This window comes from Vicugna pacos, chromosome 26, assembly GCF_048564905.1.
Source record: "Vicugna pacos chromosome 26, VicPac4, whole genome shotgun sequence".
Lineage (NCBI taxonomy): Eukaryota > Metazoa > Chordata > Mammalia > Artiodactyla > Camelidae > Vicugna > Vicugna pacos.
Genome location: NC_133012.1, coordinates 29,418,518 through 29,433,337, shown reverse-complemented (window position 1 = coordinate 29,433,337; position 14,820 = coordinate 29,418,518). Strand labels below are relative to the sequence as shown.

At 48.9% G+C, this 14,820-nt stretch overlaps 1 protein-coding gene and 1 long non-coding RNA gene across 2 annotated transcripts in view; one reads left to right on the top strand and one right to left on the bottom strand.

Annotated features, from left to right (window-relative positions):
• TDRP (testis development related protein) overlaps positions 1-5,793 on the bottom strand; it is a 37,771-nt gene extending 31,978 nt beyond the window's left edge. The window contains exons 1-2 of the mRNA XM_072950593.1: positions 5,764-5,793; positions 4,908-5,098 (exon numbers count right to left, since the gene is read on the bottom strand). Of these exons, the coding sequence (XP_072806694.1) occupies positions 4,908-5,018 (111 nt within the window). The 5' untranslated portion in view covers positions 5,019-5,098; positions 5,764-5,793. The remainder of the gene's footprint in view (positions 1-4,907; positions 5,099-5,763) is intronic.
• A 187-nt stretch (positions 5,794-5,980) lies between these two features.
• On the top strand, positions 5,981-6,867 carry LOC140689385 (uncharacterized). The gene is made up of 2 exons (XR_012064312.1): positions 5,981-6,140; positions 6,394-6,867. It is a non-coding gene; the product is annotated as an uncharacterized lncRNA (long non-coding RNA).
• The last annotated feature ends 7,953 nt before the right edge of the window (positions 6,868-14,820 follow it).

The window sequence follows — 14,820 nt, the reverse complement described above, 5'->3', positions numbered from 1 at the left end:
CATACTGAAACCCAGAGTCTAACACAAGTGTAATAATACGTAGCAATTTTTAAAGAATATTCTAAGTCACACGACCTTAAGATCTAGTAACAAATCAGTAAAAGTGAATCATATGAGTTAGGATTTTGAACTCTGAGGAATAACAATTTCAATCTAAATGCTGAATACAAGCATTCACAGGTAAACACCACACAGAGCAGCGTGCGAGGGCCTGAGAGAGACACTGACCCTAGTCATTTCCATCCTCAGATCCTCACTGTGCTAGGAAGTTGCGGAGAACCGGGGACCCCTGGGAACTGCCTCACTGATTCCTACAGAGCTTCCACGGCCCAGGCACGGAGAGAATCCACAAACCCTGAAGGAGCTGAGCTGAGTCTGTGGGGGAGAGTCTGGAACTGTGCTGTCCAACTCAGCAACCAGTAGCTAAACACAGCTCCTGGGAGCTGGAACAGGGCTGAGACAACTGAGGAAATGCATTTTAAGTTATTTAAACATCAGTTTAAAAAAAGATACTCAATTCAGTTATTGGAAAACTTTTATGTGTGTTTAGAACAATTTGGATAAAACAATCTACTTTTCCAGCTAGAAGGGCAACTGAGAGACATCTGTTGAAACTATAAATGTCTGTCCCCTTGGCCTCTGCAGCTCCCCTTCTGAACATTTATCCACAGATAAGTGAAGCGATTTATGCTCATGTTTGTAATACAAAGAGACTAGAAATAACCTCCTAAAGGCCATCGGTAGAAGTCTAGGGTTTAAAAATCTGTATCTCCACACCAGGAAATAGCCCACAACACTGAAACATACATACACACACACACACACACACACACACACACACACACACACACACACACACACACGATGCACCAGCCTGGCCAGCGGGCACCCTCCTCCTGCAGCTCCCCCCAGAACTGCCGGCAGTGCCTAAACCAGACTCAGGACCTCAAAATCCATCAGAAGAGGCCCAGTTAGACAAATTTTGGCATTTAATAATACACAGCCTTAAACATGATTTTTTTTCAGCTGCAGTGCTGAGACAGGAAGTGCTTCATGATAGACACATTCTATTTATTGAGAGAACAATTCAAAGTGCAGAAAAATGTTTGTAGTGGGAAAGCAAATGTATGACTCAAACACACATTTATGTATACGCACAAATGTTTCATGGATGGCCACACAAAAAATGTAACAATTCTTCCCACTGGAAAAAGGAAGATGACCTAACATTTACTATCCAGAAATCTTTTACCATATGCAGAGCAGATTTGTTTTTTAAATAAATATTAGACTCATTTAAATGTTTAAGTCTCCCCTTGTTAAATGATTACGACACATGATTCACCCTTTAAAACCTCGCTGTCACACTGTCATACGAAATGGATGTGTATTCTTGACAAAAAAGGCCAATCAGCTAAGCGCAGCTCAGGGAAACTCATTTTCCACAATACTGAACTATTGTAGTAACAGTGCTTCTTAAATACAAGCAATGATTGAATGCTTCACGTTTCACACTTATTAGAACCTAACATTAAACTACTTTTTCTTTTCTTAAAAAAAACACACAGATTACAGCCATTTGACCTAATTTTCAAGTAAGCTGAACAGAGCAGATGTGAATACAAACTACATGCCTTTCTACAGTAAGGCAAATTGTACTCCCAGCCCATATGTTTAACATGAACTGGCTGACTGATGGGGGGGGCGCAAAAGACTGAAAATGAAACAGAATGAGAACTTTCTGATGAGACACTGAATTTAACAAATACACTAAATCCTTCTCATGTATTAATTCCTACCTCTTTCGACTTTAAAGTTTTGTAAGTAGAAGTCTTATGGTAGACTTGTCATGAATTTTAAAATTTAATTTTAAGAGAAGCTGGTTTTGGGATAAAGATCAATCTTCCTGATGAAATGAACTAAATTTAGAGTATGACTAACCTGTCACAAAAAGTCTGTTTTTCTATATTAAAGTCCTTTCAACACATTAAACTACAGATACCATTAATAAAATAACATAAAAACTGCAGTCAAATCTCACGCCTAGAAGATAACAGGATAAAATCCAGATGGCTCTGGGTGTGATGATGATGTCAGAGACAGCACTACCGAACACACGACCCATAAGAGAAATCACTGATGACTGGGAACTTCATCAAAATTAAAAACTGCTCTGTGAAACATAACCTTAAGAGAATGAAGAGACAAGCCACAGAAGAGAAAATATTTGGTAAAGACATACCTGATAAAGGACCGTAATCCAAAATGCACAAAGGACTCTTAAAACCCAACAGTAAGGAGAAAAGCAACCCACTTAAAAAGTGGGGCAGAAAGTCCACACAGCGCACCAATTAAGATATACAGATGGCAAACAAGCAAAATAAAAAGATTCTCATCATAGGTCATCAGGGAAATGCAAATTAAACAGTGAGACACCACTACATCCCTATGTGGTGCCCAGCATCTGGACACTGACAACGCGAAGTGCTAGCCAGGGCAGGAAGCAACAGGAACTCTCATGCACTACTGGTGGGCACCCACAATGGCACAGCCACTTTGGAGACAGTCTGCTTTCTCACAAAACTAAACATACTCCTACCCCCTGTGCTCCAGGAAGCACTCTCCTTGGTATTTATCCAAGTGAGTTAAAAACTAATGTCTACACAAAACCCTGCACACAATGTTTTACAGCAGCTTTATTTGTGGTGCCAAAACTTGGGAGCAACTAAGGTGCCCTTCTGTAGGTGAACGAATAAACTGGTACATCCAGATAGTGGAATATTATTCAGTGTTAAAAAGAAATGAACTATCAAACCACAAAAAGACACAGAGGAAACTTAAATGCATACTGCTCAATCCATAAGAGAAGCTAATAAACATACTGTGTGACTCCAACTCTATGACATTCTGCTTGCTTTTTTATATATATTTTCCTTTTTTTTTTTAAGTTCTATTTCTTGGGGGGGGGTGATGAGGTTTATTTATTCATTTATTCTTTAGAAGTACTGAGGATTGAACCCAGGACCTGGTGCATGTTAAGCGTGTGCTCTAACACTTGAGCTATCCTCTTCCCCCACACCAGCTCTGACATTCTGGAGAAGACAAAACTATAAAGACAGTAAACAGATCAAGGTTTTGGGGGTTGGGGGGAATGAATAGGCAGAGCACAGGATTTTTAGGGCAGTGAAACTATGCTATATGACACTGTAATGGTGAATTCATGTCATTATATGCTTGTCCACAGAATGTACAACACCGAGAGGGAACCCTGATGTAAACTATGGACTCCAGGTGAAAATGATGTGTCCATGGAGGTTCACTGATTATAACAAACGGGATGTTGATAGCGCGAGGGGAAGGCGGGGTGGCCGTGGGGTGGAGGGGGCTGTGCGTGTGCGGGAACAGAGGGTATATGGGAACTCTCTGTATTTTCTACTTAATTTTGTTGGGTACCTAAAAACATAAAGTCAACTAAAATATACACAAGAAATACAGAGAAAAAAGAAAGTATAGCTTATAGTTCTGTAAACTTGAAGATCAGGGAAAAAAATGTTAATATGGTTGAATCTTGGGATATACATGGATGTTCAATCTCCTATCCTTCCCACTGCTCCCTGCTAGAAATCTGAGAGGGGGGAAAAAGAGGTTTAGGATTCATTAGGAAAAAGAAAGCAGAACATAGAAAGAATCAATTTAAAGTTTGTAAGAGTTCATTCAGAAAAAACAATATTGCTCATTTTTGACCAATTGTCATTAACAAAATTAAATAACTCTGTAACCACATTTAAACCGCACGTAAGTTCTCAACATTATCTTTAAAAGAGTTGCTGTTTAGAGTAACCATAAAATTATGAGATTTAAAAAATAAGAAGTAAGGCGAGCACTGATACTAGAAAACAGTGGTTTCTGAAGGACATTTCAGATAGAGATCATATTGAAATGCTTAATCAAGGGCATTTAAATCCTACAAAAAGTATCTATCAAGATGAAACAACTTCAGTCGCAAGGGAAGTTACTTAGCGCCAACTGGGAAAGAAAGAACCTTGTGAACTATTTAAAAGTCCTGAGAAGAAAGACACAGATCACCCCTAACTTCCATAACAGGTTTAACAGCAAGAGAGTTTACAAACGTCTAACAAAAAAGAAATTTTATGACCATCGTCCTTTGAAAAATAAAAAGCTGAATTTCTGACCTAAATTCAATACACATGGAAAGGAATGCTGCACTAGGAAGAGGGGTGGGGGCAGCGCAAGTAACGCATACAGGATCCACCTGGATCCTTTTTAATTAAAAAATTCTAAACATTCCAGGCATATCTCTGAACCAGTAAGGCCAGTGTCTTTGGATTTGCTGTATAAAGGACATTTGCCTTCTTCCTCCAACCAAAGGTTCACACAAAGGTTAAGATTTGTTTGTTATCCAAACAAGTACGCAGCCCACTTCGCACGCTGCTGTGGTCGCCAAAAGCGCTTGATCTCCGGGCAGGCCCACCAGCTCCCAAGGCCCGGGCCTCGCCCGTTATTCCGGCCCAGTCGCCGGCGCGGAGCCGGTGCCCAGGGTTCGGGCGGCCTCCACTAGACGGGCGGGTCCACCCACGCAGGAAGGCCGAGGCCTGAGGGCCACTCGGAAGAGCTCCGGGGGGCGACCGTCGCCCTCCCCCTCCCGGGCTGCACCCGCCTTCCCGAACCGGCGTGTAGGGAACAGCGAGGACGCAGGGTTCAGTGACTACTAATGTGGGGGGCACCACGAACCACTGCTGCAGCCCCCCGACCGGCCTCAGGGTCCTCACTGGCTGCGCGGCCCTGGCCTCACCTGCGCACCCCTACCTGTGCGCCTCTCCACCTGCGCAGCCCAGGCCTCACCTGCCGGCTCCCCGACCTGCGCGCCCCCACCTGCGACCCCTCACCTGCACCGCGGCGGCAGCGGAGGCGGCGGCAGGCGGCGGCCCCCCCCGCAGGCCGTCCTCCTCTTCGGGGGGCTCGTCCAGGAGCACCCGGCTCCGGCCCAGCTTCCACATGCTCGGGGCGGGCTCCGGCGTCCGCGCGTCCGTGCGCGCCCCTCCTCGGCCGCCCCGCGCGGACGCTGGGGCTGCGGCTCCTGCAGCACCGGACGCGGCGAGTGGGGCCGGGCGGGGCCAGGCTGGGCCGGGCTGTGGGGCAGGCCCACCCCCCCCCAGACTCGGCCCCCGCCCCCGCCGCGGCCAGGTCCCCAACCCCAACACCCAACCCGCCGCCGACCGGGTCCCGGCACCCAGCCGGACCCACCACCCGCCGGGCGGCCAGGCCACACCCCCAGCCCACTCCCCCGGCTTGCGGCCACCCCCGTCACTGCTTCCCCCCTCCCCCTCAGGCCCGCTCCCGGCCGGACCCCAAGGACGAGGCTCCGCCTCCCCCAGCAAGGTCCCCGCCCCCACGCCCCGCCCCTCTAGGCCCTAACCTTGCTTGCCGAACCCCAAGCTGACTCCTCCCGCCTCACCCCAGGTCCTCCCACCGTCCCGAGATGGTCCCCTCACCTCTCACCCGGGGTCACCCACACCCCTCAGCCAGGTCCCCTTCACTCCGAGCGCAGCCCCCCAACCCGAGCTGACCCCCTCACCTAGGGGTGTCCCCAAGTCCCAGCGCACCTCACCCGGGGCCGGACCCCTCACCCCTCGGCCCGGTCACTTTCACTCCGAGAGGCCCCTCACCCCTCAGCTGTCCCCCCTCACCGCGGGATTCCCCACTCACTTCGAGCGCGCCCCCACCCCAAGCTGACCCCCTCACCCCTCACCCCGCGGTCCAGCGAGGCCAGGTCCCTGGGGGGGCGGGGCGGCCGGGCTCCGGTCACCATGGCGACAGCCGCCAGACGCCGATGGGGGGCAGTGCGCGTGCGCACAGCCCAATGTCCCCGGCTCGCGGCGCGGGGGGCGGGGCTGGGGGCGGTTCCAGTTCCCGCCCGCGCGCCCAGCGCTGCTGCTGAGCCAGGGCTCTGGGTGCTGCTGGCGCCCGCCAGCGGGCCTCCGGTGGTTGCCTGTGCGGCTGGCGTTCTGGACCCCAAAGGCGGAGGCGCCGAGCGCACGGACCTGCGGAGGCAGGGTGCAGTTAAGCCCAGGAATGGACAGCAGGCGGTGGCCTCTGGGGGCAGCCTGAGCTCGGCCCAGGTGGGTGCAGGGACCCTGTTCAGCCGTGCGGGGCAGAGGGACGAGGGATGGGAGCTTTGAAAGTGTCCAGTTAGGAGCCCAAGGCCTGAGAGCACAGCGGACCAGGCCACCTTGGAACCCGCCTGGACCATGCTGGTCTCTCCATCCTGGGAGCCTGACCGTTGATGGATGATGAGACATGTGCCCCCTCCACCTGGTGTAGCTTACAGGCAATAGAAGGGACTCTGACAGGTAATTGTCACTTTCTCTGCAGGAGATCAGTTCTGCCACAGTCACGGTGAACCCCAGCCAGGGCTGGAGGAGGACCCGCCCTGAAGCAGACTCTTACCTCTCACCAAAAGGCACCTCATACATTCCCAGTACAGGATGGCTTTTACTTCCTGTCTCAGAAAGGGGCCAAACAATAAAATACTGAAAGACAGTCAACTCCATTGTAATCGGAGAAACACAAATGAGCGTAAACTGCCATTTTCCCACCTATCAAGGTGGGAAACGTTTGCAGAGATGTTCCGCATCAGGAGCTGTGCCGGGAACTCTTCACAGGCTGTGGGTGGCAGTGAATGGCACACTGCTTCTGGAAAGCATCAGTTTGTTAGCATCTATCAAATTAACATCTACAGAGAAGCTTTTTATTCCGTGTATTTCAGCATTGCTTATGTTTTCACACCAAGTATGTATTAACTGAGGAATTTAAAAATACACTTTATAAAAAGAATCCAGAACTGTAGGCATCTATAAACATTCTCTTACACTTTGTAACTTTACGACGCTGAAAAAAAAATATCAAATGTCCCTTCTGGGTTTTTCCAGAAGTGATTAGCAGCAAAACTTGAAACAGAAGAGGCTCTGAGTTTGTCTTTGGGAGAGGCCTGCAGGAGCCCCAAGGACAGACGCAGTGGTTACGGGGCTAGGGTTAGGGCCTGGGAGGGGCCAAGGAGCTGAGTGGGATAAATCAAATTTTAAATGTCACCTGGAAAGCAAGACTGTGGCAAGAAGCCCAGGAGTCCCCACCTTCCATTCTCAGTGAGTCACAAGGCTCATAAGATAAACACAGACACTCACCAGGACCCCAAATATCTCTCGACATACTGGGCACAAAGATTACAAACGTATGTAAAACCACAGAACACCCAACCCGGTGAAATTAAAGCCCTCCTTCTTCATGGGAATGTAGAAGAATGTTTAAAATGTATGTATACACACCTTTTCAAAGCAGGTCAAATATGCTTGGCCTTCTGGGCTGGGGAGGCTTCGGGAATGGAAATCCTGAGTGTCCACATGGCAATGGCTGTGGCAGGTACTACCAACACAGGATGAACCTGTACCCCAGGGCCCACAGGCTACTGTCAAAATAAACCCACTGCAAGAAAAAACATTGATACAAGTCAAAAACCATGAAGTAGAGGTTACAAAACAAAGCCAGGATCCAAACACAGGCCCTTCCAGATCACTGCAAACAAAGCGTGGAAACCCAACTCAGAACACTTCAATAAATAACACGGATCCCTTGATTCTCCCAAAGAGAGCGGGGTGGGGGTGGGGGGGCTGTGCCCAGACCACTGGCTGCCTTTCGAAACATCTGCATATCCGCATTCCTGTGCTTTGAACATTTTCTTTGCAAGTTAAACTGTAACCCCTTGCACATCCAGGCCATCTTATCTGGAATAAGAAGGCCAGGCTGACTAAATAAAAAAACTAAATTCCAGAATACTTAAACAACATTTTGCATTATTTCTAGAAGACAGCAGGGAAGGCCAGCAACCCAAAGCACAGTACCTATGGCAAGGGGAGGGGGCAGGTGAGCTTCAGGCATTCTGGAATTCTGAGGGCTTCTCAGGAGTTCTAGGAATGTGACCTTAGTCATACACTCATTTATGAGTTTTATAAAATTAACTAATGCTATCGTTAAAGTTCATAAGAGGTGCACCTTTCACAACCCAGTGTCACCAAAATACAACCCCTACACTTAAGAGCCCGTCTCTGGATCTAGAAGGACGTGGTTAAGGAAACTTCCGTGTACTGAGCCCTCCTTGGAGGAAGCCACTAACATTAGCCTGAATGGCCTTTACTGGCTGAGAGTGCTGACAATTTGCTGGTGTAGGGTCTCTGTTAACAAAGATCAAGTGTGCCATCTCTGTCTGAAGGCTCAACTTAGTGAGATTTTGCTATGGCAAAGTTAGTTTTAAAGGGCACCACATAGAATTTTCTAGCAACCAGGGCTATCTGAGCTGCTTCAGAGGACAGTTCCTCATCCCGGGGGGCTAGCACAGAGGCTGATCTGAACAGGGAAGGCAGCTGGACTTGAAATCGTGTTATTCCAGAGGGGTGGGCCAAGAGGCCAGCCGTATCCATGTGCTGCTGGTTACGACTGCCACAGCAAAGACCTACACAGAAATTGCCACGCTCCTGCCATCAGTCTTTATCGAAATTGAGGGAGGGATGTTGGTAACATGTGGAGACCGAGGCAATCTGTAAACTTTAAGATCAACGTGGCCTTGAAGATCTACTTCACAGCCTGATGTGTCACAGTGGTCTCTGTCTGTGCCACGCTTAACTGTGGGTGTATATCAAAATAAAAATGACACTCCATCGCCTTCACAGCTCTCAAACCCTCTCAGATACCTTCTGTACCTGGCGTGGTGCCGAGAGGAGCACGTGCACCACATAGTAACAGACCGACCAGCTGACCCCATTTAACAGTGTTGGCAGAAGCGAAACTGAGCTCTACAGCCGCTACTGAGTCTTGCTACATCCCAGGCACCCATTTTATTTTATACACATTATCTCATTTAATGGAAAGAACACAGAATTTGGAGCACACTGACCTGGATTACAATTTTAGCTCTACTTAAAAAAAAAAAAAAAACCTGAAAGGATTCGCACCAAACTTCAGTACTGGTTACCTGCAGGAAGTAACAGGGTGGGAAAACTCCGCTTCGGTTTATGCAGTTATATATATGAATGTTGACACACATAGACATCATATTATGGACAAGTCATGTATGTCATATGTCTAGTGTGTATGCAGGGTGTTCAAAAAGTATTTGATGTTTTGAATTTTTAAGAAATTTGCTACTCTATAAAATATAAACCATTTATACATTGCAACAGGGAATTTGCAACAATTACACAATGTGATTTAATTTACATTTAAATTAAATGATTTGTTCTAATTTATTTATCTTATTTTTCATGTTAAAACCCTACAATGATCTCAGTGACTACATCCAAATGCATACATAATGATGGTTGAATATACAAAAGCTCACGTTCTGGCAGTTAAACATAAGGTACAGCATAAATGTTACTAACAGTCACATGCCTGTTTATGGGAAACTTGTTTTCTGTTTTTGTACTTTTCTGTATTTTTCAAATTAAAAAGATCCTTGGAAAATATAAATAGTTCTGCTCTTTGACTTACTGACTGTGGGGAGTCCTTAAACGTGCTGAGCCAGGACTCTCCGGGCAGTGGTAGTGGGAGCACCTCCCAGGGGAGATGAGGATGATTCCACTCACTGGAGGAGAGGATCACACGTCCCAAATAAGCCATCACTCTCCCATCACAGGAATTAGGTTTTGCGGTCCTGCAGGGGAGGAAAAACTTCCCTGCACCCTCTTAGGCTCTGTGACTGGGTCTGAGAATTAAACTGACATGAGACAGATTAACAGGGAAAAAGCCTACAGATTTTATTTAAAATTTTATGTGCACAGGGGAGTCTTTGTAAGAAAAATGAAGACCTGAAGAAGCAGTAGGGATCCAGAGCTTGCACAATTTTTTAAAAAAACAGAGTGGGGCTGGGCAAGAGGAAGGGCACATGGTCGCCCCTTCTTCTCAGCTCCCACTGTCCTCCTCAGCCCCCTTCAGATGGGCAGGTTGGGTCCCAGCCTGGCCCCCACATGCAAGTACTGCTCCCAGCTCACATGCTCATCTGTGATGTCCAGGCTGGGTCCCTGGGATGTCCATGGAGGGTGCAGGACACCCCTCAACATCCCATGTTGGCATCTGGTCACTCTGGGTGAAGGCACCTGAGGAGCAGCCAGTGCAGGATGGGCTCTCTGACCGCCTCTTTCTGCCTGAAGCACGGCGTGAACTTCCCACGAGGAAGGTGCCCTCCCTGCACCAGGAAGGGCAGAGCGTTCTTATCCCCAGAGACGGGGGTCGATGCGACAGGGATCTGGGCAAACCATTGACGTGACCCCGACCTCCCAGCCATTTCCTGTCTGTTTCCCAGGCTCTGTCCCACAGTTCACCGCATCCTTCCTCTTGCCCAGCCCCACTTCGTTTTGTTTAAAACCCGTGCAAGTCCAGGTCTGATCCCCAGGACTCCTCTCAGATAGGTCCTACAGCCCGGCCCACCCAGGCCCAAGACCGAACACTTGTGACGCACAACACCCACTTCAGTGTCTCAATGAGAAGGACGCTGTCTTGAGGGTTGGGGCTTAGGGAGACCCTTCCCTTAACAACAGGTGTGAAAGTGACAGGGTCCCCTAAAGAGGCTGTGGGCCCCCGTTCTGCCCCATGGTGACAGGGAGAGAGGGCAAGTTGGGACCTAACACCCACATCCTTCTCCAGAAGTCTCGCTGCAGGGACCAGGCTGACCTACACACGGGAGGAGGTTCTTCCCCGAGCACCACTCGCGGAGGCCCTAGACGGGCACACCCGCAGAGTGAGTGTGATGCAGACATTGTCGTTCAGTTCATAGGAAGATTTTTCCAAAAAAATTAAGAGAAAATTAAAACAAGTGTCTTTATTCTAAAAACTATATATGTTTATTTTTAAAAAGAATCTAAACAACACTGGGAAAAAACCAAACTAAAGTAAAATTAATGTTGAGTCTCACCACTTCCTGTGTGTAGGCCCCCAAAGATGCCCACACCCTAATCTCCAGAACCTACCAATACGTTCGGTCAAAGGAGAATTCAGGTGGCAGATGAGTTTGCGTTTGTTAACAGCTGACCTTAAAAGGCACAGATCACCTGGAGGACCTGGGTGGGCCCAGTGTGATCACAAGGCTCCTTAAACCACAGAGAGGGCCACCCAAGAAGGACTCAGCCCCACCACTGAGCACTGGTGGGCTGGAGCCCTTGGGCAGCGGCCTCCGGAAGCTGGAAAAGGCATGGACAGGCTCCCCTGACCTCCTGAGGGAGCACAGCCTGGCCAACACCTGGATGTCTGGCCAGCGAGAACCCCCTCCAGATCTCCGACTTCCAGGAATGTAAGATGGCTCGTGTCTTCGTAAACCATGGTCCGCAGTTACTTGTCAGAGGCAATAGGGGACTAACGCTCAGGCAACTACTGCATTTGGGGAACCTCACTCCAAATCCCTGTTTAAATGTGTAAGAATTTTCCTGGTCACTCTTTTCTCTGTCTTTTTAAGAAATTATTCTCTCAATTCAAATTTTTCATCCCGACTTTTTTCGTCAAATGTCATGTAGTTAGAACTTTCCAATGACATTGACAATTCTCAAGAATATAAATCTGTATTTATCTAGGAATGTTCCCAGCCAAATCTCTAAACACCATAAAAATCTCTAGTGAGGGTCCCACAGGGTCAGGCTGCCCATGGACCAGGAGCAGCTCCGCTGGAGAGGTCCAGTCGGCCCTGGTGGCTTCCGGCCAGAAGTACGGCACCTCTTTCCGGACGTGCTGAAGAAGAGCATCGGGGACAAGCGGTCGGTGGTGGTCTCCACACCTGCTCCACTGTTCAGGCTCCACCGTCAGCCCCGCAGAGACAGTGAGGGACTCGGAGGCGCAGCTGGCCTCCTCCAGCCAGCCTCCATCCCGTCCTTCTTTCATTCATTCAACAAACATGTCCTGGGCAAGTACTAGATGCTGAGAAATGAGGAAAAGATTCCGTTCTGCACAGTGTTTCCCTGTTTTCATAAGAATGAAATAAACATGTGAGTCATGAGAAATCAGGGAGAGGTAAGTTCTTCTCTGTGCTGGGAGAACCTGACCACCGCCCTCGCCACAGGCGGTGGTCCCAAGACTGTCCAGCGGGACCGAGACCCCCCCAGGGGGTGGCGCACACTGTCTGACTCATATGTGTGCTTAGAACTGAGTTCAGAACCGTCACAGAACAGGTACTTAGAAACTATTAGTTGACTGAATAAATTTAAGTGAATCAACTCACAAAGCAATTCTACCCCTCACGTCTCTACATCTTTCTGAAGGGTCCTGTTCATTAAAAAAGAGATTCTCCTGCAAAATCCAGGGTGTGGAACTCATTGAGGACGTGGCACTCATGGGTGTGACGCAGAACTCTCTTATGGAAGGAATGCCCGGCTGACACAGACAGACAGTAATTATACTGATAAGAAGGGCTTTAGAAAAGACAGGTCTTAAAGACGTGTATTCATGCTGCAAACTGGATGAATGTCTTTTGGTTGAGATGAGCAGGTCCAGGAACAGAGAAAACTATGTGTCACATCTGAAATATGTTGCATGCAGGGGGAGTTTAGGCAAATGCAGCTGTACCCTTTCCATCCTGAGTAATTTGATGGTGTGTTGCTGCAGTATTTGAAATTGGGCCTCAAATAATGAAAATTCTACAAGCTGCCCAGAGTTTCTCTGGGTTGATTCAGGGGCTTTCTTCAAAGATGTATGTAGTGCCTTGGGAAAGTATTTGCTAGTCAGATCAATGAATCCCTAGATATTAGATTATTGACACTTTGAGGAGGGAAAACTAAAAGATCTATACCAGTGCCTAGGGACTGAGATGTCAGGACACCAAGAGAAGCCAGCATATTCTTAGTCTTGTGGAAATAGATGAAAACCATCCACACGAGAGCAGGCAGAAGCCGTGCACACAGAGCCCACTGCGGATGGGGCCGCCGTGGTCACCAGTGTTTGGCAGAGGCTCCAAGGTAGGCAGGGCAGAGGGGAGGTTCTCTGGAAGGTGGGGAGGGTCCAGCATTTCGAGGCAGCCCGGATGGAGGCTAAGGGTGGGGGATCGCAATGGACCGGCTAGACGGGGCTTCCTCAGGGCTGGTTAGGGAGCGTGTCTGGCGGGTCCTCAGGTGGACCTGGGGACAGAACCAGGGCAGCTGTCGGCTATGACCCAGTCCCGGCTGTTTGGTCAACTGTCATGGGTTGTGTCTGGGCTCCTTGGACTGGTTGTTGGAGACAGAGCCTGGCTTCCTGCACGTCCAGCCTCCAGCCTGGCTCCCTGGACTGGTGACTGCACGTGATGGGCTGGTTTCTGGGCTGGTGGCCGCAGAGGAGCAGCTGGTTCCTTGGGCTGGCTGCTGCAGGCTGTGGTCAGATTTCTACTCTTTATATGTCTGGCCATTGTTTGTATAAATACAGTAGCCACCCCCCACCATGGTTTCACTTTCTGTGACTTGAGTTACCTATAGTAAACTGTGATCTGAAAATATTAAATGGAAAACTCCAGAAATAAGCAATTCATGAGTTTTAAGTTGTGCACTGAGTATGGTGATGACATCTTGCTCCATCCCACTGGGACGTGGATCGTTCCTCGCCCAGCACGTTCCGTCCATCCGTCACTCAGTAGCTGTCTTGGTTACCAGGTCACCTGCCAAGGTGTCACAGTCCGGTGTTCAAGTGACCCTTATTTTACTTGGTAAGGACCCCAAAGCTCACGAGGAGTGATGCTGGCAACTCAGCATGCTGTGCCTAGTTTATAAATTAAGTTCTATCACAGGGATGCTGGGACAGGAGAAAACATGGTGTGTAGAGGGTTCGGTACCACCTGAGGCGGTTTCAGGCATCCACGGGGCCCTTGGAACATATCCCCACAACTGTATGTGTTAAGAATGTAACCCTTAAAAACTGGCTCTTGAACTGACGGGGCTGCAGCCCCCACACACACTTTGTGTGACAGCAGGGACCACGTGATTCCCACTTTCCAACTCCACGTGGTGGGGTCTAATGTGGGTATGAGTTCCTTCAAAGTAACATTCACACTCCCATCTCCCAGGCGGACTGAGATGCTGGCAAGTCCTTGTCTGCAGGCGCTCCTGTAGGTTTACAGATCATACATTTTCCCTCCCCATTGGAGAGATACAAGTGGGTAGAAAGGATGCTGTTCTACAAAGAGCTTTAAGAGGTAGTTAGTATTTCCTAGATTTAAAAAGTCATCAGGAGAGTCCTATTAATGTCTTGGAGAAAGTGGCTCAGCCGACTCACAGGACGCGCAGCACGGAGCAGGCAGACCACGTGGCTGGCACCGCTTAGATGTCATCTTAAGGCCATTTCTGATCAGAGCAGGCAGCTCACGCGCCACCTCCCTCCCCTTCTCCTCTCTCTCACGTCTGCTTTCATCTTCCTGGGTCGTTCTGTGGATGACCCAGGCCCTCAGGCTAAACAGCACTGAGGCCCATCCGCCCCACAGAGGGCAGTGCTGCCGCAGGCCCGTCTCTGGGCAGGTGCACCCCCAGCTCCGAAACTGCAGATACTCTGACTGCGGCTCCAAACGGTGAGCTCAGTGATCAACCATCATTTCCAAGTGGTGCCCACAGACTTCGAAACAGGCAGGGATTACTTTCCTGTGACAGGGCGCCTCGTCCAAGAAGGGGGGAATATCCCTTTGTCTCAACCACATGCTGACTGTGACTAGGGAAGATGAACGTCAAGCTCAACAAGGACACAGAAAGGGTCTTGACTTTGCAGGAGAAAAGGAAGCAGAAAAACAACGTTGGACCTTTTGGAGGTAAA